We start from the raw sequence: 23,692 nt of genomic DNA, 5'->3' as shown, positions 1-23,692 counted from the left end.
ATATCTTTTATGTATTGATTTTTATACATATACATTGAGTTGATATTTTTCCTTTTAAACAAATTCAAATCAATTTAATTAGTATCAGATTTTATCAATTACAGTGGACATTCAGAATATGTTTCTTTAGCCTATTTTGGAGCTTCTGACTAACATAAATCAATTAAGGTCAAAGTGTAATTTAATGCATAATACTAATTATTAAACATAGTGCTAGATTGTAATATATTGTATCTGAATATGTCAATGTACTAAAAATCAATGTTATGTGACAGATTTCTTCACATTTGAAATGACCGCTACAGTCTTAGAACTTCATAAGTTAAATCCCTGCTCAGCTGGTGTAGTAAAACTTAGCTAATAAACTCTTAAAAAAAAAGAAGAAAATATGTAGGACCAACCTTGTCCAGCATCTCGTAAGATTTATTGAGCAAAGCTCGCCAGAATTTCACTGTGGGTTTGTCTGCGTTGCTTTCCACACACCCTGCCACCAAATGGACATAGCAGAGAACCTCTTCCAATAATCTGCACAGAATTCCACATAAGAAATACATTATTATAAAGAAGGGAAACATAATTTAAGACTACAATGGCATTATTACATATTATTGCATCCATTAGCGACGTTACATAAGAAAGATACGCAACCACAACAGAATATAGTCAATATTGCTTCAGGTAACTACCATAAGTACTGTCAGGATCAGACTGATATACTACAGGAAAGTTCTTCTCTGTGAAAGGCACATGTTGAGCAAAAAGAGGCTGCTTCTTGGGTGGTAACTAGCCATAGAACAAGCTATTATGCTATTGTTCGTTCCCAGGTTGAGCCCTTCTCTCTTTTTATTTATGCAAATTATGATTCTTAGATCCCTAAGTGTGATGCGGGAATCCAGACGTGGACCCGTTGCTTAGTGTGCCTAGAGGGATATGGCTGCATCTCATTGACGAGGCCCACACTAGGCTGAAACGTATGTCTGGGATTTTGCCGTTTCCATTGTTCAGAGAGGGATTGCCTGGTATTTTGGGACTGGACTATATTGTTAAGTCAGGATCAGACTGATATGCGACAGGAAAGGTCTTCTCTGTGAAAGGCACATGTTGAGCAAAAAGAAGCTGCTTCTTGGGTGGAACAAGCCATAGAACAAGCTATTATGCTATTGTTCGTTCCCAGGTTGAGCTCTTCTCTCTTAATTTATGCAAATTACCATAAGTGCCTGGTTTATTGTGAAAGAAGACGAGAATTTTTAGATTTTGTTTGTGTGGGGAAAAACTTTGAACATATACTTAATATGGCAAGCACCATTCCTTAATTTCAAAAAACACAATCAGCTTTGTATGACACTCTGATACAATAGCACCAGCTTTCAGGTAATTTTTTTTTTTCTAGGATGCAAACAAACTATAAATTTAAAACAAAACTAACAGTACAGATTTCAATTAATGTTTGTTGACAGAAAGTCACATAATTGACCTATTACTAGTAAAGGATGCAAGCGTCCGAATGTAATCAATTTAGTTAAAACAAATATATAAAGATTTTGTTAATGTAAAATTATTCGCTATTCATTATATCAAAATAGATCACAAGGGTGAATACCTTCCTTTTTTAACAAAGCACTGTTTTTAAAGGGGCATTAAACACCTTGGCACAACTACAAAAGCATCTTTACTATTCACTTTGTTTTTGTTTTTTTCTTATGTGCCAGCAGTTTTCTCTTATTTCAAACCCCTACTGGTCAAGAGCCACATCTTCATACTATACTGGGAGCTGCCACCTTGCACTCTGACAGAAGCAGTGCATGTTTACAGATCATTGACGTTAGCGGCTGTTTGACAGCTGTATTGTGCCTTTCTGCTTAGTGGACATGATAAACAGCGGGAGTTTTACAATTTTAGCAAATGGCTACATTGCTCTTTATCAGGAACTAGTCCTAAACCCCGTGTACACGGGCCATTTTTTGCAGTACAGTGGTTCCACCCCTTGCTCTCTCTCTATCGCCCCTCTCTTTTGCTCTATCGCCCCTCTCTTTTGCGCTCTCTCTCTCTCCACCCTCTCTCTATTTTGCTCTCTCTCTCTCCCCCCTCTTTTCCTCCCTCTCTTTTGCGCTCTCCTTTGCTCTCTCTCCCCCTCTCTTTTGCTGTCTCTCTCCCTCTCTTTTGCTCTCTTTATCCCCCCTCTCTTTTTCTATCTCTCTCCCCCCTCTCTTTTGTTGTCTCTCTCTCTCCCCCCTCTCTTTTGCGGTCTCTCTCCCACCTCTCTTTTGCCGTCTCTCTATCCCCCTCTTTTGCTCTATCCCCCTTCGTTTGCTCTCTCTATCTCCCCTATTTTGCTCTCTCTCCCCCCTTTCTTTTGCTGTCTCTCTCCCTCTCTCTCTATCCCTCCCCCTCTTGTGCTCTCTCTATATCCCCCCTCTTTAAAACTTTCTCTCTCCCGTCAGCCCGGCCCCGCCCGACCACGCCACGCCCATCACGCACGATCGGCCATGATGACAGGTGGTCAGTGTGTTGAAGGCCAGGTGTGTTTGTATTTGCGCTGTCTCTACTGCGCATGACAGCTTCGGGCAAACACACTTGGCCTTTTATATTATAGGATATGGCTTTTTAAATATATTTTATGCAACTTAAAACTGTGTACAGGTATACAAATTGCAAAAAGGTAAACATTTCTCTCTGTAATGTGTCTCTCTCTGTATTGTGTGTGTGGTAACCCAAAGTGCAACAAAAATATGTGAGTCCCAAGATGGCGGCAATTTAAAATTGCAGAGTTTCACCAACCTGCACCTGTAAAGGGTTAAAATAAGATGAGAACAGCTCTAAAGAGAGCTATAGGGACATAGGAGGAAAACAGTGGAATTATGATTATTCCATTATGTCCAGTAGTTGAATGTCCCTTTAATTGTGATGAACAGTGTATGAATCCCATGATTTGATGTAGGTGTATGAGCGCGTGTGGATGGACAGAACAATAAATCTTTATTCTGCGACCACTCACGTCAGCATAGAGTATAAGGTAATATTTTTATGCTATTCTTTTACTTTCTCTATGACTAATTATTGGTATTCTAGACTTGTTTTATGCATGTTTTGTATCACATTTAAAACTAAATTAAATAGTATGATGAAAAAAACAAAATTTGAAATGCTTAACCAAGTTCTTTTGATTAGCCAGTAAATATGCAAACTCACATAAATATACTGAATTTATACCTGACTAAGATGCTTTGTAAGAAGTTTGTTTGTTTTAGAAATGATTCTTAATCCTTTCATAAAATAAAAAAGGAAATAAATTATGCAAAATTATTCAAGGTAAATTGCTTGTACCAACAGAATGTCAATTAAAACCACTCTCTTACTACAGAAAAGCAAAAGAAGAATATTGTTTTACCTTTGTTCACAGTCTTTTAAATTTTCAGCCGATTCATATTCGACAACCTGGAACAAAAACAAACGCATAAAATGATTTAACATACTGTAATGCAAATACTAATATCTTATTAAATCTATTAAACACTGTATATAGACAATACAGAGACTGTATTGTTTGTATTACACTACATTTCTTTTGGCAAATATATATATTGTGCAAATATTTAAGTACATATGGACCTAAGGACTACTGTAAAAACAATTTTTCACAGTGGGATTTTTTTAAAAAAAGCACATCTCGAATGGTATAAGAGGAGGTTTCACAGAATTATTTCTTCATAACTGAAGTTGAACCATATCATATCATATTCCTGCTTGAGTCACTTCACATGTAGTAAAGCAATTTTTAAGAGGAATTGAGAAAAAGTGGGCTATACTCAAACATGATTAAAGGTACAATCAAATCAAAATTAAAGTTATAAGGGACAGTCAATGCAAAATTGGTTCTAAGTGATACATATAAAGTGGCAAACGACTTGTTTACAAATGTCGCCCAATTTTCTACCATATATCGTTTGAAAGTAAAAAGACTTACGATTTGCTCCACTGCCGTTTTAAAATGCCTGCCTGCCCCCTCCCCTATTAAATCATCAGCATTGTCATCTGCCTGTGATTGTAGTAACTTTTCTATCCTCCATGTTCCTGTGGTTGGCGCATGCGCAATGCGCCGATTTCAGTCAAGGGGAACCTTTAAATACTTGGGAGTTCCAAATTCAAAAGTTCCCCTTGACTAAAATCGGTGCATGCGCCAAACAAGGTAACGTGGAGGATAGAAAAGTTACTACAATCACAGGCAGATGAAAATGCTGATGATGAAATAGGGGAGGGGGCAGGCAGGCATTTTAAAACAGCAGTGGAGCAAAAGTCTTTTTACTTTCAAACAATATATGGTAGAAAATTGGGCTACATTTGTAAATAAATAATCGTTTGCCACTTTATATGTATCACTTAGAAACAATTTTGGGTTGACTGTCCCTTTAATGATTCAGATAGAGCATGCAATTGTAAACAACTTTCCAATTTACTAAGCCTTTAGGATCACTAGAGAAAATTCAAATGGAAAAATAAGCTTTAAAAAGGTTTCTAGAACCATAACTGTTTACTGTAAAAAATAAAAAAATCCAAAATTACTTAAAAGGACCACTCAATGCAGTAGCATTAGATAATTAACAATTACATAATAAAAAGATGAGACAACACCATTTACTCTGAATTTCAAACAAACTGTAGTTACTACAAATTATTTTTTTCTCCCATTTTCCGGCCCCCTGTATCATGTGACAGACATCAGCCAATCACAGACTAGTATACGTATACCCTGTGAGTTTGTGCACATGCTCAGTAGGATCTTGTTCCCCAGAAAGTGTGAATATAAAAAGACTGTGCAAATTTTGATAATGGAAGTAAATTCGAAAGTGCATGTTTTTTTCTGAATAATAAACTTTTATTTTGACTTGAGTGTCCCTTTAACAGCTTCCAAACATATTTGAGAGCTCATATAAGTATAATATAGTAAGACTCATTTATTTTCGTTGCTTCAAACAAAAGAAGAAAGCCAAAATATTCCAAGGATAAACCACATTTGGCAGATATCATGGGGAAGTGGGTTCTGAAAACCCTCTTTAAATTGATTAAAAAAAAAAAAAGGATGAGAATAAACCCAAAGAAAAGCAACCAGTTCAGAAATGTGACAAGTTATAGACCAGAATGATAGTCTTAAAGGTTTAAATACTTTAAAATATGCTTTATGCAAAGATTCAAAATTATGAACCTAAAGCATCAAAAATTAGATACCACAGAGGATGAAGTTTTGCTGAACAGAACTGAAAACGTAGAAAACCTGAATGTGTAGAGAACTAACAGAATCTATAACTACACACTAAATTTCAAATTAAAGAGACAGGAAACCCCAAAATTTTCTTGTATGATCTTGATAGAACACAAAATTTAAAACAACTTTCCAATTTACTTCTATTATGAAATTTGCTTCATTCTCTTGTTATCCTTTGCTGAAGGAACAGTATTGCACTAATGGCAGCTAGAGTAACAGATCAAGTCAGTCAATCACAAGACAAATGTGTGCAGGCACCAATCAGCAGCTAGCTCCCACTAGTGTAGGATACCAAGAGAATGAAGCCCATTTAATAATATAAGTGAATTTAAAAGTGTCTTAAAATCACATACTTTCTTGTTCCTTTAACCTCACATCATATCCCTTTTAGCCAAATGAGGCCTAGAACACAAATTATTCCTTAAAGAGAAATTAAACCAAAGATTTTTCTTTCATAATCTAGACAGAGCATTCAATTTAAAAAAAGTTCCAATTTACTTCTGTTATCACATCTTTATTCTCTTGGTATCCTTTGTTTAAGGAGCAACACCACACTACTGGGAGGTAGTTGAACACATTAGGTAAACCAACAACAAAAGGCATATATGTGCCGCCACCAATCAGCTAGCTCCCAGTAGGCAATGCTGCTTCTGAGCCTACCCAGATTTACTTTTCAACAAAAGATACCAAAAGAAGGAAGCAAACTTGGGATTTCATTACCCTTTAATTGTTGCAAACTTACTGAGCATCCAAAAACAATCAAGCCAACGGTGTGCCTACTTTTTAGTTCTTCGTATTTACTTTATTTTAAATGGGCAGTAGATTATTTTTCTAACAAATTTCAACATTTCCTTTAATTTATCACCCCCTGTATCACGTGAGAGCATCAGTCAAACACAGACTCCTATACCTATACACTGTAGTAGCAGCTGGTGCCTTATAAAGTGTGGATTTAAAAAGGCTGTGCACAATTTGATAATGGAAACAAATTGGAAAGTGGCTAGAAAGGTTAAAATTGCAAAGTACATGAATGCATTTAAATTTTAAACATAATTATTTTCTATATACACTTTTGTTTGCAAAATGCTTCTTGTAAAAAAAGAAATATATATTTTCCAGTGGCACATGCACATATGCTGTGAGGGCCGTGTACCAGCATTCAAAACACCAACCCTTGTAAGAAAGTCAGCAGTGGCTTTTATGCCACAAATCAAGTCTTCACTGATGCAATACATACCACCACAAGCTCTCTAAATAGGCTTGGTGTTTGAACCCTGAGCCTCTAGTCACACGTAGTGTTTGCAGTAAAAACATGTACCAGAAGCATTTTTGCTAATGAAAGTATATTAGCCTACAGTATGATGCCGAAGGGCAAGCACTGCTATTGGCTAAGAGGTGGAAACGTCCCCTCATTGAAAAAACGGAGCTGTGCCGTGGGTGGACGGAGGCATTTATGCTAGCGATGAAGTCACTGCAAAATAAAGGTACCTGTTCATCAGAGGATTATTTTTAAACTGATGAATAAAGGTCACCTTTTTTTTTTTTAATGATGGTAAATCCAAGCGTTTTTGAAACGCTAGAATTTACCATCACTTTAAAGGAACACTAAAGTCAAAATTAAATCAAGAGAGAAAAATGTACAGATTTTGATTTCATGTGCTGTCACGCACACACACATTATATTGGTTATATTACCTTCCCCACAAATCTGTGCGAGGCCAGGAGCTGTGCCATAAAAGAGACAGACAGGAACTTAAAGTGGCGAAGTTGCTTGGCAGAGTGAGTCTCTACACTGAAGAACTGAAATGCAGCCTCTTGAGATTTTGGCTTAGATGTCCTGGACTTTTGATCGTAATCATCTAGAAAGTGTAATTCATGAAAAAGCTAATTATGACAACACTTCAACATGGTTCCAAATACGAAAAAAATGGTCAAGCAGTTATGATCTGTAACAGTACATACAAGAAACAATAGTGAGACTAGAACAATAAATAAAACAATTGCTATAGGACAGACCCAAAGATGCGATCTGATAAGACATGGTAAAATAAAAAGTCCACTTAAATAACCAAGTGATGATCAGAAAGTGTGATAGGTTGCTTCCTCTTCAAACGAACTCCTGTGCGAACAGGAGTCACAAACTGCAAGGCAACAAGAAGAAAAGAGGGCGCCCCAATGGTGTGATAACTTCAACCAAGGATAACGATACGAGGAGGCTAGAAAGTACTCACAGATTTCCAAGCACTTCAATAGTGCAAGGGGAGCAGTCTGGACAGTTGGAAGTCGGCCAGCAGACTTATGGTACTCCGGCTCAGTGTCCGATGCGATTCTCAAACAAGCATAGACGAGTGTGCGGGTTCAAAGAGGTGGAGGTATCCCAAATCAAACCTTACACATGTCGTGCGTGATATCAAAAAATGTAAACGATAGAATAGCTTTAATTTAAAATTAATATAAAACAATTCTTAAACATCTCAACGCATTTTTCAGGTTTACCGTTTCATCAGGTGAGCTGTTTGATGTGTCACTGACTGGGATTCAAATAGCCCTTGTTCGGCGTTCTCATCACTTCACTGCGCATGCTCAGACCACAAACCAATCAATAGGTCAATCAAATGAATGTGTGTCTAGATACGTGCTAAAGATGCGAAGATCGTCAAACCGAACTATAATATATGGCTGATACTAAAATAAATATCTTGTACAATAAGACAGAAGTACAAAGATCCAAATAAAAAATGACCACATTTAAAATGTGTTGAGACTTTTTTTAAGCATTGTTTTATGTTGATTTTAAATTAAAGCTATTCTATCGTTTACAATTTTTGTCACTCCGAGTTTATATATCCTCTGGGATGGTTGATATCACGCACGGCATGTGTAAGGTTTGATTTGGGCTACCTCCACCTCTTTGAACCCGCACACTCGTCTATGCCTTATTGTATCGCTATACTTGGTTGAGGTTATCACACCATTGGCGAGCCCTTTTTTCTTCTTGTTGTCTTGCATGATCTGCAACAGGATACTGATAAACAAATGCTAGTCTCCTATCAGTATTGCACCAAATCATCCCATTCTACATTCTGGAGCGCTACTGAGCACAGCTAATGCTTTCCCATCACTTTATAGACACTACAGCCCATTGTTTTGGAACAATATCTACACACAAAAATAATGGTAATATTCAACAATAAATACTTTACTTTGTTTAAAATGGAATGTTGAAGTATTTTTTCTTTACTCTATCTTAAAAAGGGGCATATCAAACTTTATCATTCTTTCCTTCTTTTTTTTTCAAACTATGCTTATTTGCTTAAAAGGGATTTAAAAGAAAAAAAAAAGACAAAGAGCAGCACTGCAATATTAAAATATAGATGAAAACATCTGGTGAGCCAATAACAAGAAACATGTGTAGCCACCAATCAGCATCTAATGTTTAATTATTATGTTAAACCTACAAATATGTAATGAATACCGTAAGAGTAACAATTTGACAAATGTACTGGTGAGAAATTATAGATGATTATACCAACAGATGACAAATCTAAGAACTGTATATAGCCATTTGCTTGGCAAGCCAATACGTCATTTCCAGTTTTGAGATTCTGCGGCTAAGATCATATCCCTACTTTGAGCTAAAGCACAATTTAACATCAACCATGCAAGGAGGGAGGGACATTTTATGACTGACTAATGGGTTAGCTCAAATTAGGGGGTTAGAACTAGTCACTTACTATATTTGAGAAAGCACAATGTAAAGTGTGAAACGCGTCTGATTACATAGTATGTTAAATCCACGTGTTTTTTGGCTTTTTAACTATGTAGTAATAAATCTAACGTTTTAACAATTTTCCCTCTCAGGCATTTACTACTTGCTCTGTGGTGAAACAATTGTGGCTTAACATTGCAGATACTCCCTGTTTGTGAATTATGACGTTTGATTTGGAAACAAACATTTTCATGCCAGTCTGGATAATTAAACGTCCCAGCGGATCACCTTACTACTGAAAAGGTGAGTGTGTTATTTATATACTTGGTTTATTCAATATTATATATAAAAGTCTGTTTCATTGCTGCAATAAAAAAAAAGCACTAAGCAGTGGGTTATATGTAAGAGAAATCATAGCAATATGTATTATTCATCATTTTAAAGGATTTTACCTTTTCTTTCTTTCTTTTTTTTTTTTTTACTTAATGTGTGCAGGAGTAACCCTGTCACAGGCCCACAATGGGGCTGGGATCTCTACAGGAAGGCAAACGCAGTTCTTACTTTGATATGCTGCTAGGCGACATCTAATCTAGCTGCAAACAGTTTTATTGCACATGCTCAGTAGAGGGACTTTTGCTACAGAAAACCATGTAATAATAGAAACTAATAGAAGTTCTGGAATATATGGTCTGTTATCTAGCTGTAGGTAGTGGCAACACTAAGAATTTCTAAGTGCTCATTTAGCAAGAAAACAAGTAAGTTGTTTGCTAATTTTTAACACTGTTTCTTTTCAGGTTTACTTCTTTTTTTTTCTACTAAAGGAGCACAGTTTCATATCCTTAAGAAAATATTTAAAGAACTTGTTTGAGAATACTTTTATTACCTTCATCTTTATTTTCTGGAAGTTTTGTGAGAAACTGCAGCAACTTTATCAGACTCTGAAGCTGATCACACGCATTAAATTCACAACAGACAGAAACCCAAAATTCAGTGTCCGTCTCCAAGACTGCATCCTGCAAAAAAAAAATTATATTTGGAAACTTTTTCATGAAATATAGAGACAATGGACAGCAGATGTAAGGAACACAATTTAATGATGTATAAAGCATAAAAGTATAATGCAATTTATACACAACAGCACTCTAACCATACTCTTAGAATTCGCAATGCCCTCAAATTATCTTTATACTTTGAACTATGCCTTTGATGTTTTTACAGCACTGAATTACAAAATTTAAAAAAAATTACTTAACAAAAAGCAACATTTGACTGATTTTCCATTAACATCTCTAAAAGCAGCATTAGAAAGATAATGTGAGAATAAAAAAAATATATGGTCTCAATAGTGAGAAACATATTTAAGGTCAAATTGATTTTTAAAGCCATTACCATGGCTGAGTAATAGACAACAAGCAATAAACATAAAGAAAGAAAACATGTGGTACTCAAGTGAGAATGAGCCAAGTTATGTCTGATAATCAGGAAGCAAATACATGGAATGTTTGGCACTGGCTTTAAATGTCACAGGCCAGTTTTATTTTCCAAATTACTAAAATAATGTAATGTTCTGCTCTGACATTTTGATATAACAACATGGAATCTTTAATAGGAAGTCAGTAAGAGAAAAATTGATAAGCCCTTAAAGGAACTTTATAGCCATTATAATAATGGGGATCTGTGACCGTATAATGTTAAAGGGATATGGCGATTCAGACAGAGCATACGTTTTTAAAAACTTTCCTGTGCTGCCTCAATGAGGCATAGAATATGACATAGCTGTTGATATAGTTAAGAAATTATATATTTTTATGCCATTTTTCTCAAAGCTTCTCTATGTTTATTCTGTACTGCCATCTAGTGACCCTTTTTGGTAACGCTCCTGTTTTCTATAGTACTTTCCCTCTGACCTATTATGCATTTCCTTTTTGTGTATTGCTCCGCCCTTGTAGTGTGATGATGTTTTTCCTGCGTCATGGCTGCAGCTAACAGGCCTCGTGTAACAAGCACTCATGTTAAACTACATTGCAAGCTACGATCAGTATCAACTTTTGACCGCTTAAATACTGTAACCATTCATCTGCTGTATTTTATTATCTGCTGTAACCTGATATTCGGAATAAAGCAACTTTGTGGATGGACAAGGTATTGGTGAGTTCAGCTATCTGACAAGGACTGTCTGCAGTGATTGTATCTTCTTATACAGGCCAGGCATAGAGGTCTCAGCAAGGGATAGATCATTATTACAACTATCTGAGTCAGAATATTTCCAATTTACCTCTATTATCAAATTTGCTTCTTTCTTTGTTAAAGAGATAACTAGGTAGGTGTCTGGAGCACTACATGACCGGAAATAATGCTGCCATTGAGTGTTCTTACAAATTGAGAACATTCTAGCAAAACTGCTGCCATAAAGTGCTCCAGACACATGCACGCTCCTGTGCTTTAATTGATCATAGAAGTAATTTAGGAAGTTGTTTAAAATCGCATGCTGTATCTGAATCATGAAAGACAAATCTTGGGGTTCATATGTCCCTTAAAGGGACATAATACTCATATGCTAGATCACTTGAAACTGATGCAGTATAACTGTAAAAAGCTGACAGGAAAATATCACCTGAGCATCTCTATGTAAAAAAGGAAGATATTTTACCTCACAATCTCCTCCTCAGCAGAGTAAGTTCTGTGTAAAAAGTTATACTCAACTGCTGCTCAGCTGCAGGTAAAAAATAAATAAATGAAGAAATGAACAGCAGCCAATCAGCATCAGCAGTGCTGAGGTCATGAACTCTTTTACTGTGACCTCATGAGATTTCATAGTAAACTTCCTTAAACTGAATAGGGAAATAAGATGAGTGTGCACGTAAGCTCACTCCCTTAGCTGTCCCAGGACAGACATACTGATTTATTGCTTAGAAATCCTTTACAATGGGATGTGGCTACTGAGGAACTTTTGAGGTAAAATATCTTTCTTTTTTACATAGAGATGTTCAGGTTATATTTTCTAGTCAGCTTTTTACAGCTATGCTGCATCACTTTCAAGTGTTTCAACATTTGGGTATCATGGCCCTTTAAACAAACAATCTTCACATGGCATTGAGATCACCATGATTTTGCATATTCTCTTAGAACACCGTCCAGAGATAATAGGTACATATTATAAGTGAATTAGTAACAATATATTATGTCCAACAAAGTCCCACTTTTGTATAACTACTATAATGCTCCAGAGGGACACAGACCTCTGAAAAGCTAATTGAACATTACTTATCTTATTTCCTCTGCTGTGGCCTATTAGTGACACATATAAATCAACCTACTGCACTGATCAGTCAATCACTGTCTGCAATTGCAGGGTTAAAGACCTAAGTTTGTGGTAAGCACTGTAGTCTCTCTGGGGGCAGTGGAAATACCACAATTATAGGTTAAAGGGAAAGTAAAGTCAAAATTAAACTTCCTCAGTTTATAAGAGTATGATTTTGAACAACTTTCCCTTTAACTTCTATTATCAAATTTGCTTTCTACTCTTGGTATTTGTTGAAGTGTAAGCTTAGGTGTGCTCATAGGAGCTCAAAAGTGTGCACGTGCCTTTAGCACTATATGTATGAAACCAGTGTTTGCAACAATGTATAACATTGAAAGAAGCATTGTTGCAAACTGCTGCCATAAAGTGCTAAAGACACATGCACACTGCTGAGGTTTTAAGAGCCTTACTCTTAAGCAAAAAAGAAAAAAGAAAGCTTGATAATTGAAGTAATTTAAAAAGTTGTTTAAAACTACAAGCTTTATGTGAATCATGACAGTTTCATTTTGATGCTATTGTTAATTTATATTATAGAGAAATCAGAAAAAACAAATAGAAAGATTTTTTTTTAACAAATAATTTAAACATTTGATAGGGAATTAATTGGTTAAATGTCCCTTTAAAAGCTTAAACATTAGGTTTATCCCACAAGTGAATAATAAACAACATATTTACACAAACTTGCATCTGAATATGCAATGATCGGAAGCACAAATGATATAAATCCATTGATGTTCTAACCTTTTCACCATTGGCTGCAACAGTGACGGTTTTAGTCACATGTTGTTGGAAGAGCAGTACCAACAGCACCCAAAGGAATCGTTGGGCCTCTACAGTGTCCAGGAGCTGTGACAAAATGGGCAGACGACGGTGCTCTGGAACATGGGGTAACGCGTCCACAAACACATGGATGATGTGACTGACCACCTGTTCAATGTCATCTCTGGTCTCTCCAGTGTTCGCATCACCAGCCTAAAAACATAGTAACAAACTATCAGACATTCCCTGCATCTTGCACTATGACAGAAATATAATGCTGTTTATAAACAGGAATCCAATCCAAAGATGTGTATTTGCACTGATCTTTAGGTGTTGCACATGTCTAATATTAAACTATACTTTTTATGTTATTTTTACCTTTCAGCCAACAAAACAAATCAATTTAATACAATTGGAAAAAAACAAACAGATTTTAAATAAAAAAAATAATTTCAGAAACTAATTTAATGGGGTCAACTTATCTAACCAAATCAAATTCCTAAGAAGAGAATGCACTCCCTGGCTATAGTGTCACACAAAATACCAAATAAAGAGTGTAAAGAATAGCTCATTTTATTTTCATCAATACAGACGTGAACGTTAGAGAATGAATGAGAATTTTTAAAAGAGACGCAAAAACAGAATTTATGCTTACCTGATAAATTACTTTCTCCAACGGTGTGTCCGGTCCACGGCGTCATCCTTACTTGTGGGATATTCTCTTCCCCAACAGGAAATGGCAAAGAGTCCCAGCAAAGCTGGTCACATGATCCCTCCTAGGCTCCGCCCACCCCAGTCATTCGACCGACGGACAGGAGGAAATATATATAGGAGAAACCATATGATACCGTGGTGACTGTAGTTAGAGAAAATAATTCATCAGACCTGATTAAAAAACCAGGGCGGGCCGTGGACCGGACACACCGTTGGAGAAAGTAATTTATCTGGTAAGCATAAATTCTGTTTTCTCCAACATTGGTGTGTCCGGTCCACGGCGTCATCCTTACTTGTGGGAACCAATACCAAAGCTATAGGACACGGATGAAGGGAGGGAGCAAATCAGGTCACCTAAACGGAAGGCACCACAGCTTGCAAAACCTTTCTCCCAAAAATAGCCTCCGAAGAAGCAAAAGTATCAAATTTGTAAAATTTGGCAAAAGTGTGCAGTGAAGACCAAGTCGCTGCCTTACATATCTGGTCAACAGAAGCCTCGTTCTTGAAGGCCCATGTGGAAGCCACAGCCCTAGTGGAGTGAGCTGTGATTCTTTCAGGAGGCTGCCGTCCGGCAGTCTCATAAGCCAAACGGATAATGCTTTTAAGCCAAAAGGAAAGAGGTAGAAGTCGCTTTTTGACCTCTCCTTTTACCAGAATAAACAACAAACAAGGAAGATGTTTGTCTGAAATCTTTAGTAGCCTCTAAATAGAACTTTAGAGCACGGACAACGTCCAAATTGTGTAACAAACGTTCCTTCTTTGAAACTGGATTCGGACACAAAGAAGGTACAACTATCTCCTGGTTAATATTTTTGTTAGAAACAACTTTAGGAAGAAAACCAGGCTTAGTACGCAAAACCACCTTATCTGCATGGAACACCAGATAAGGAGGAGAACACTGCAGAGCAGATAACTCTGAAACTCTTCTAGCAGAAGAAATTGCAACCAAAAACAATAATATAAAACTTAATATCTATGGAATGTAAGGGTTCAAACGGAACCCCTTGAAGAACTGAAAGAACTAGATTTAGACTCCAGGGAGGAGTCAAAGGTCTGTAAACAGGCTTGATCCTAACCAGAGCCTGAACAAATGCTTGAACATCTGGCACAGCTGCCAGTCTTTTGTGTAATAAGACAGATAAAGAAGAGATCTGTCCCTTTAGAGAACTTGCAGATAATCCTTTCTCCAAACCTTCTTGAAGAAAGGAGAGAATCTTAGGAATTTTTATCTTATTCCATGGGAATCCTTTGGATTCACACCAACAGATATATTTTTTCCATATTTTATGGTAAATTTTTCTAGTTACAGGTTTTCTGGCCTGAACCAGAGTATCACCGAATCTGAAAACCCACGCTTTGATAGAATCAAGCGTTCAATCTCCAAGCCGTCAGTTGGAGGGAGACCAGATTTGGGTGTTCGAATGGACCTTGAACAAGAAGGTCCTGTCTCAAAGGTAGCTTCCATGGTGGAGCCGATGACATATTCACCAGGTCTGCATATCAAGTCCTGCGTGGCCACGCAGGAGCTATCAAGATCACCGAGGCCCTCTCCTGATTGATCCTGGCTACCAGCCTGGGAATGAGAGGAAACGCTGGGAATACGTAAGCTAGGTTGAAATTCCAAGGAGCTACTAGTGCATCTACTAGAGTCGCCTTGGGATCCCTGGATCTGGACCCGTAGCAAGGAACCTTGAAGTTCTGACGAGACGCCATCAGATCCATGTCTGGAATGCCCCATAATTGAGTTATTTGGGCAAAGATTTCCGGATGGAGTTCCCACTCCCCCGGATGAAATGTCTGACGACTCATAAAATCCGCTTCCCAATTTTCCACTCCTGGGATGTGGATCGCAGACAAGTGGCAGGAGTGATCCTCCGCCCATTGAATTATTTTGGTCACTTCTTTCATCGCCAGGGAACTCTTTGTTCCTCCTTGATGATTGATATACGCAACAGTCGTCATGTTGTCTGATTGGAACCTTATGAATTTGGCCTTTGCTAGTTGAGGCCAAGCTCTGAGAGCATTGAATATCGCTCTCAGTTTCAGAATGTTTATCGGGAGAAGAGACTCTTCCCTAGACCATAGACCCTGAGCTTTCAGGGATTCCCAGACCGCACCCCAGCCCACTAGACTGGCGTCAGTCGTGACAATGACCCACTCTGGCCTGCGGAAGCTCATTCCCTGGGACAGATGGTCCAGGGTCAGCCACCAACGGAGTGAATTTCTGGTCTTTTGATCTACTTGAATCATTGGAGACAAGTCTGTATAATCCCCATTCCACTGTTTGAGCATGCACAGTTGTAATGGTCTTAGATGAATTCGTGCAAAAGGAACTATGTCCATTGTTGCAACCATCAATCCTATTACTTCCATGCACTGCGCTATGGAAGGACGAGGAACAGAATGAAGCACTTGACAAGAGCTTAGAAGTTTTGATTTTCTGACCTCTGTCAGAAAAATCCTCATTTCTAAGGAATCTATTATTGTTCCCAAGAAGGGAACTCTTGTTGACGGGGACAGAGAACTCTTTTCTTTGTTCACCTTCCATCCGTGAGATGTGAGAAAGGCTAGAACGATGTCCGTATGAGCCTTTACCTTTGACAGGGACGACGCTTGTATTAGAATGTCGTCCAAGTAAGGTACTACTGCAATGCCCCTTGGTCTTAGAACCGCTAGAAGGGACCCTAGCACCTTTGTGAAAATCCTTGGAGCAGTGGCTAATCCGAATGGAAGAGCCACAAACTGGTAATGTTTGTCCAGAAAAGCAAACCTTAGGAACTGATGATGTTCCTTGTGGATAGGGATATGTAGGTACGCATCCTTTAGATCCACAGTAGTCATAAATTGACTTTCCTGGATGGTGGGTAGAATCGTTCGAATAGTTTCCATTTTGAACGATGGTACCCTGAGAAATTTGTTTAGGATCTTCAAATCCAAAATTGGTCTGAACGTTCCCTCTTTTTTGGGAACTACGAACAGATTGGAATAAAATCCCATTCCTTGTTCCTTTATTGGAACTGGGTGTATCACTCCCATCTTTAACAGGTCTTCTACACAATGTAAGAATGCCTGTCTCTTTATTTGGTTTGAGGATAAGTGAGACTTGTGGAACCTTCCCCTTGGGGGTAGTTCCTTGAATTCCAGGAGATAACCTTGAGAAACTATTTCTAGCGCCCAAGGATCCTGAACATCTCTTGCCCAAGCCTGAGCAAAGAGAGAGAGTCTGCCCCCCACCAGATCCGGTCCCGGATCGGGGGCTACTCCTTCATGCTGTCTTGTTAGCAGTGGCAGGCTTCTTGGCCTGCTTACCCTTGTTCCAGCCTTGCATTGGTTTCCAGGCTGGTTTGGGTTGTGAGGCATTACCCTCTTGCTTAGAGGATGCAGAATTAGAGGCTGGTCCATTTCTGCGAAAGGGACGAAAATTAGGCTTATTTTTAGCCTTAAAAGACCTATCCTGTGGAAGGGCGTGGCCCTTTCCCCCAGTGATGTCTGAAATAATCTCTTTCAAATCAGGTCCAAATAAAGTTTTACCTTTGAAAGGAATGTTAAGTAATTTTGTCTTGGATGACACATCCGCTGACCAAGACTTTAGCCAAAGCGCTCTGAGCGCCACAATAGCAAACCCTGAATTTTTCGCCGCTAATTTTGCTAATTGCAAAGCGGCATCTAAAATAAAAGAGTTAGCCAATTTAAGTGCGTGAACTCTGTCCATAACCTCCTCATATGGAGTTTCTCTACTGAGCGACTTTTCTAGTTCCTCGAACCAGAACCACGCTGCCGTAGTGACAGGAACAATGCATGAAATTGGTTGTAGAAGGTAGCCTTGCTGTACAAAAATCTTTTTAAGCAAACCTTCCAATTTTTTATCCATAGGATCTTTGAAAGCACAACTATCTTCGATAGGAATAGTAGTGTGTTTGTTTAGAGTAGAAACTGCCCCCTCGACCTTGGGGACTGTCTGCCATAAGTCCTTTCTGGGGTCGACCATAGGAAATAATTTCTTAAATATAGGGGGAGGAACAAAAGGTATGCCGGGCTTTTCCCACTCTTTATTTACTATGTCCGCCACCCGCTTGGGTATAGGAAAAGCGTCGGGGGGCACCGGAACCTCTAGGAACCTGTCCATCTTGCATAATTTCTCTGGAATGACCAAATTGTCACAATCATCCAGAGTAGATAACACCTCCTTAAGCAGTGCGCGGAGATGTTCTAATTTAAAATTAAATGTCACAACATCAGGTTCAGCTTGATGAGAAATTTTTCCTGAATCTGAAATTTCTCCCTCAGACAAAACCTCCCTCATGGCCCCTTCAGATTGGTGTGAGGGTATGACAGAACAATTATCATCAGCGTCCTCTTGCTCTTCAGTGTTTAAAACAGAGCAATCGCGCTTTCTCTGATAAGTAGGCATTTTGGATAAAAGATTTGCTTTGGAGTTATCCATTACAGCCGTTAATTGTTGCATGGTAATAAGTATTGGCGCACTAGATGTACTAGGGGCCTCCTGCATGGGCAAAACTGGTGTAGACACAGTAGGAGATGATGTAGTATCATGTTTACTCCCCTCATATGAGGAATCATCTTGGGCAATATAATTATTTGTGGCAGTACTGTCCTTACTTTGTTTGGACGCTATGGCACAATTATCACATAAATTTAAATGGGGAGACACATTTGCTTTCATACATATAGAACATAGCTTATCTGAAGGTACAGACATGTTAAACAGGCTTAAACTTGTCAACAATGCACAAAAAACGTTTTAAAATAAAACCGTTACTGTCACTTTAAATTTCAAACAGAAAACACTTTATTACTGAATATGTGAAAAAGTATGAAGGAATTGTTCAAAAATCACCAAATTTTCACCACAATGTCTTAAAGCCTTAAAAGTATTGCACACCAAATTTCAGAGCTTTAACCCTTAAAATTAACGGAACCGGAGCCGTTTTTCAATTTAACCCCTATACAGTCCCAGATACAGTCTTTGCTAAGACCCAACCAAGCCCTGAGGGGAATACGATACCAAATGACGCCTTCTAAAAGCTTTTTCAGAGATTCTTAGATCCTCACACATGCATCTGCATGCCCTGCTCTCAAAAAACAACTGCGCATTAATGGCGCGAAAATGAGGCACAGTCTATGACTAGAAAGGCCCCCTGACTGAAAAAGGTGTCCAATACAGTGCCTGCCGTTTTATAAACGTTCCACAAGATTATAAATGTCAATTGTTAGCCTAAATTTGAATAATATGCACAAATAAAGCAATCAATTTAGCCCATAAAAATGTCTACCAGTTTTTTAGCCCATAATAAGCCCTTTATTCTGTTTGTTTTTGACTAAGAAAATGGCTTACCGGTCCCCCTGAGGGGAAATGACAGCCTTCCAGCATTACACAGTCTTGTTAGAAATATGGCTAGTCATACCTTAAGCAGAAGAGTCTGCTAACTGTTTCCCCCAACTGAAGTTACTTCATCTCAACAGTCCTATGTGGAAACAGCAATCGATTTTAGTTACTGTCTGCTAAAATCATCTTCCTCTTACAAACAGAAATCTTCATCCTTTTCTGTTTCAGAGTAAATAGTACATACTAGCACTATTTTAAAATAACAAACACTTGATAGAAGAATAAAAACTACATTTAAACACCAAAAAAACTCTTAACCATCTCCGTGGAGATGTTGCCTGTGCAACGGCAAAGAGAATGACTGGGGTGGGCGGAGCCTAGGAGGGATCATGTGACCAGCTTTGCTGGGACTCTTTGCCATTTCCTGTTGGGGAAGAGAATATCCCACAAGTAAGGATGACGCCGTGGACCGGACACACCAATGTTGGAGAAACTCAAAATTTGACTTTCATGATTCAGATAGAGCATCTAACTTTCCAATTCTGTTATCAAATTTGCTTCCTTCTCCTGGTATCTTTAATAAAAGGAAAAGCAATGCATTACTGCGAGCTAGCTTAACACCAAGCGAGCCAATGAGAAAAGGCAATTAGCTCCAGCTAGTGCATTGTTGCTCCGAAGCCGAGCTCAGTATGCTTTTTCAACAAAGAATACCAAGAGAATGAAGCAAAATTAGAACTAGAGGTAAATTAGAAAGTTTTTCACAATTACATGGTCTATCTCAATCATGAAAGATTAATTTTAAGTTTACTGTCCCTTTAAGTCCTGAATGTCGTCTGTCATGCTCAGCTCTTGGAACATTAGTAAAGCTTTAATTCCTAGGGGAATATTTTTTTAATAAATATTAGTTATTTAAACATAAAAATATATGGCAAATGCTATGTTTACAGTTTTAAAAATTTAAAAAAATTAATTTTGGAGTTTGTGGAAGTACCTGAATAAGTGCAGGGATCACAGTCTGTACAGTCTTACTGATGACCTGAAAACTGTAAGTATCATCCAGTCGCATGACATTGGCTCCCATGAAGGTAAAAATAGGCATGATGTTGTGTAGTACTTTTTCCTTAGAGAAAAAAAATTTAAAGCTTTATTTAGCAACAAAATATACTAACAAACAACAAAAAAACATCAGGGACAATTATTGTTAATTATTAGTGGCAGTTCACCTCCCTGAGTGATACCGCCTGCAGCTCTAAAGCTCTGTGTCAAACTCCCCGTACGGCAAATACACTGTATTGTCTGCCATTGCATAGCGACACAGCGTACAATTCCGTAAGGGGAGTATCACTAACAAGAAGACCCAGCACCTCTGGGACATGTGACTGCAGGGGATCATTTAGAAATGGAAACCTTTAAATAGATGTAAAATTCATTTTTATATCTTATGTGATAATGGATATTTTAAAAGGACATAGTCCAAATTGAAATGTGCACAAATGTTTCTAGTAAAAGCTATTAATTTACTGTTTATGGAGCATATGTACATATGCCATGGTACCCTGTGCATCTGTATGCTCAGTAAGGCTTTGGTGGTTTGTATGACACAAAGAGAGTTATCACTGACACAATACAAACTACCAATAGCTTTCTGAGCAGATGCGGTTTTAGAAACATTTAGCAACCCTATTCAATTAAAAACTGAAATACATTCATGAACATTTTAATTTGGACTATTATGTCTCAAAAAAGAGGAACATTTATTATTTTAACTATTTATATTAGTTAATTTTAGCAACAAATAAAAAAATAAGTAGTTTATGTGAATAAAGGAGCTGGGAGACAGAGCCTATTCCATTTGAAAGTGTTTTCCTGCAGTATCTTTGAATGTAAATAACTATCAGCTACTTGCCTGAAAATATTACAGCTTCAAATGTTCATCTATAGCAAGCATTCATATTTAATGCCCTATATCAATTTTATACAGTGAAGTTGTGGGAATATGACGTTCATTTATCTAATAGGACATTGTACACTAGATTTTTCTTTGCATAAATGTTTCATAGATGATCCATTTAGATAGCCCATCTGGTAGTGTCTTTGTAACAATGTATAGTTTTGCCTATTGTTTTAAAGAACATTGTGCTGATTTTCAGACTCCTAACCAAGCCCCACAGTGTCAGACATATACATGTGTTTACAGACTCCTGTTTATGTTATCTGTCTTTTCATATGTAGATAAGGGGGAGGTGGAGAGTGTCTGCTCATTTTGTTTACCCAGACCCTTTCAGTGGGTGTCCCAGAATACCTCATCAACAGTCATAAACTGGGAGCTTCTAGGTAAGGTTTTAAAATGTTTTATACTGGATTTTTAGATCAGTATCTGTGCATATTATTCTTTATAGTTGTGTCTATTACATGCAGTTAAATGAAAATTGGTTTATACTGTCCCTTTAATTCTGCAACTGAACAGCTAAATTTGTTAAAAGCAGAGTATTCCCCCTGCAATATTTTAACCATTTTGTACTAGTGAATTTTAATAACAAAGAAAATGGTAAGTAGTTAATGTTAGAGAAGAAGGGGCTAAATAACAAATCTCTACTGACATTAATAAAAAGTTTGTAGCATACACGAGAAAGATCATTTGTAATAAGCATCAGTCCTATAAGATAAAGATGTGATGTTAATCAAAGGGGGTACAATACTTGAATCCCTTGAAAGCGATGAAGCATATCTGTAAAAAGCCGACTAGAAAATGGTCACATTAATATCTGTATGTAAAAAAGGAAGAAAGTTTACCTCAAAATGTCCTCAGTAGCTACATCATTGTAAAGTGCCGTTAAACATCCAATCAGGATGCTAGTTCCGGGACTTGCAATGGAAGGTGTTTACTATTATTATCATTAATTTGTATAGCGACTCAAAATTCTGTATCGCTCGTGAGATTTCAGTGAAATCCCATGAGATTACAGCAAAGCACAAACCCTGTAGATAACAGTAAAAAGGAGCTCTGGATCACAGAACACTTACTCTGGTGAGCTGAAGACATTTTGAGATAAAATATCTTCCTTTATTTACATAGAGATGTTCAGGTGATCTTTTCTTGTTAGCTTTTTACAATTATGCTAGATCACTTTCAAGTGATTTAGTCTATGGGTAACATGTCTCTTTAATACAAGTTCTTTTTATTTTATTTTTATTTAGCCAGGGGGAAAAATAACTCCCTATTTTCTTACTGGGAAGATTCCAGCAGCCGCTCCCAGGAGAAGCAGGGCATGGTGATGGGTTTGTGGCATCTCTGACGTTCTCACGCACTGAACAATCAGCTCTACATTGAACTTCTCTTCATCAAGGACATCTGAAAGTAAAGTAACAAAAGACTCCTAATCAGGAACCTTAAATTCCTAACCTACAGCATGAATTCAATATTTAATGGCATTTATTAGGGATGTGCATTCAGCAGTTTCGTTAGCTGCCAAATGCAGAAGGCGGCCGCCTGGGGCATTTGGCTCTATCCGGAGCCATATTTCTTCTTGTCAAAGTGTAACACACTAATTCAAGTCCTAGCGTTGCACTTTCATAAGAATAAATCCTTCTCCGAAAAGAGCGAAATGCTGCACGTGGCAGCCTTATTCCGCATTCAGCAGCTAATGAAACTGCATGTGTCAATTAGATATAGCGAGGCTGTAGGAATAAATTCAGATGTTTATTCATCGAGTAATAAACCAAGTATACCCCAAAAAATGTAGGAATTAATTAATGGTCAAATATTTGTATATTGCATTTCCATCTTCTGTTAACGTTCATGGCCGACGATTATAAAACTAAATACACACCATACTATTCCCAATAAATGATATAGGTCACATGGGATTAGTACACCAAAATAAAAGACTTGTAGATTTTAAAACTATTCTTGTGAAGTAAAAGGACAGACAATCAAGTTTATCTTGGGGTGCAAAGCATTAAAGAATTTTTGTATTGCAATATTGTATGTCTATAAATGTGCATTTAACTGGATTAAAATTAAGGTTGTAGCTAATGCTTATGATTCTAAGATAAACATACCAATGATTGCCAGCTATGCACATATCCTGCTCCTGATTGGCTGCTGTGTTCTGGACCAGTAATGCACTGCTATCTTAGAGCGAACATATGATTTCTTGTTTTATATAAAATAATTCTTAAATAGACATTGAACCCTATGAAAAAGGACTATTAAATGAATTTAAAAATAATATTAAACAAAATAAAGGTTTACATTCCCATTTACAAACTTGGAAGTCTAGAGTAGGATATTTCAGATGTGGTTAAATCAACAGCACCCTCAAAAATGATGGCAACAGATGTGAAATTCTAATGTTACTTATATAGACCTTTGGGATTCTTGTCTTCATCCAGTGAAATCTTCTGACAGATGTTAAGCAGACAACTAAGGATGAGTTGCTTTGTGTACTCCAAGTTACTTTGCTCTGTAGTCAAAGGTTCAAGGCACCTAAAGAGTCAAAAGAAAATTATTTTTCACCATAATAACAACAACAGGTATGTTTACCAACCAATAAATCTCTTCAAAGTGACAGCACATGGGGTAAATGATTTCTGGCAGTA

The 23,692-nt window shown here is 37.5% G+C and overlaps 1 protein-coding gene and 1 long non-coding RNA gene across 2 annotated transcripts in view; one reads left to right on the top strand and one right to left on the bottom strand.

Moving 5' to 3' along the window:
* Nucleotides 1-23,692, bottom strand: part of HEATR1 (HEAT repeat containing 1) — a 184,475-nt gene that overhangs the window by 35,086 nt on the left and 125,697 nt on the right. The window contains exons 27-34 of the mRNA XM_053711938.1: nucleotides 23,461-23,579; nucleotides 22,321-22,442; nucleotides 20,082-20,210; nucleotides 13,012-13,242; nucleotides 9,853-9,982; nucleotides 6,956-7,119; nucleotides 3,389-3,435; nucleotides 402-525 (exon numbers count right to left, since the gene is read on the bottom strand). Coding sequence (XP_053567913.1) covers nucleotides 402-525; nucleotides 3,389-3,435; nucleotides 6,956-7,119; nucleotides 9,853-9,982; nucleotides 13,012-13,242; nucleotides 20,082-20,210; nucleotides 22,321-22,442; nucleotides 23,461-23,579 — 1,066 coding nt within the window. The remainder of the gene's footprint in view (nucleotides 1-401; nucleotides 526-3,388; nucleotides 3,436-6,955; nucleotides 7,120-9,852; nucleotides 9,983-13,011; nucleotides 13,243-20,081; nucleotides 20,211-22,320; nucleotides 22,443-23,460; nucleotides 23,580-23,692) is intronic.
* Nucleotides 11,074-22,334, top strand: LOC128657563 (uncharacterized). Its single transcript, XR_008402114.1, has 3 exons — nucleotides 11,074-11,111; nucleotides 21,323-21,424; nucleotides 22,289-22,334. It is a non-coding gene; the product is annotated as an uncharacterized LOC128657563 (long non-coding RNA).

This window comes from Bombina bombina, chromosome 4 (genome assembly GCF_027579735.1).
Source record: "Bombina bombina isolate aBomBom1 chromosome 4, aBomBom1.pri, whole genome shotgun sequence".
In the NCBI taxonomy this organism is placed as follows: domain Eukaryota; kingdom Metazoa; phylum Chordata; class Amphibia; order Anura; family Bombinatoridae; genus Bombina; species Bombina bombina.
Note: the sequence above shows the minus strand (reverse complement) of the source record. Positions and strands in the feature narration are given on the sequence as shown.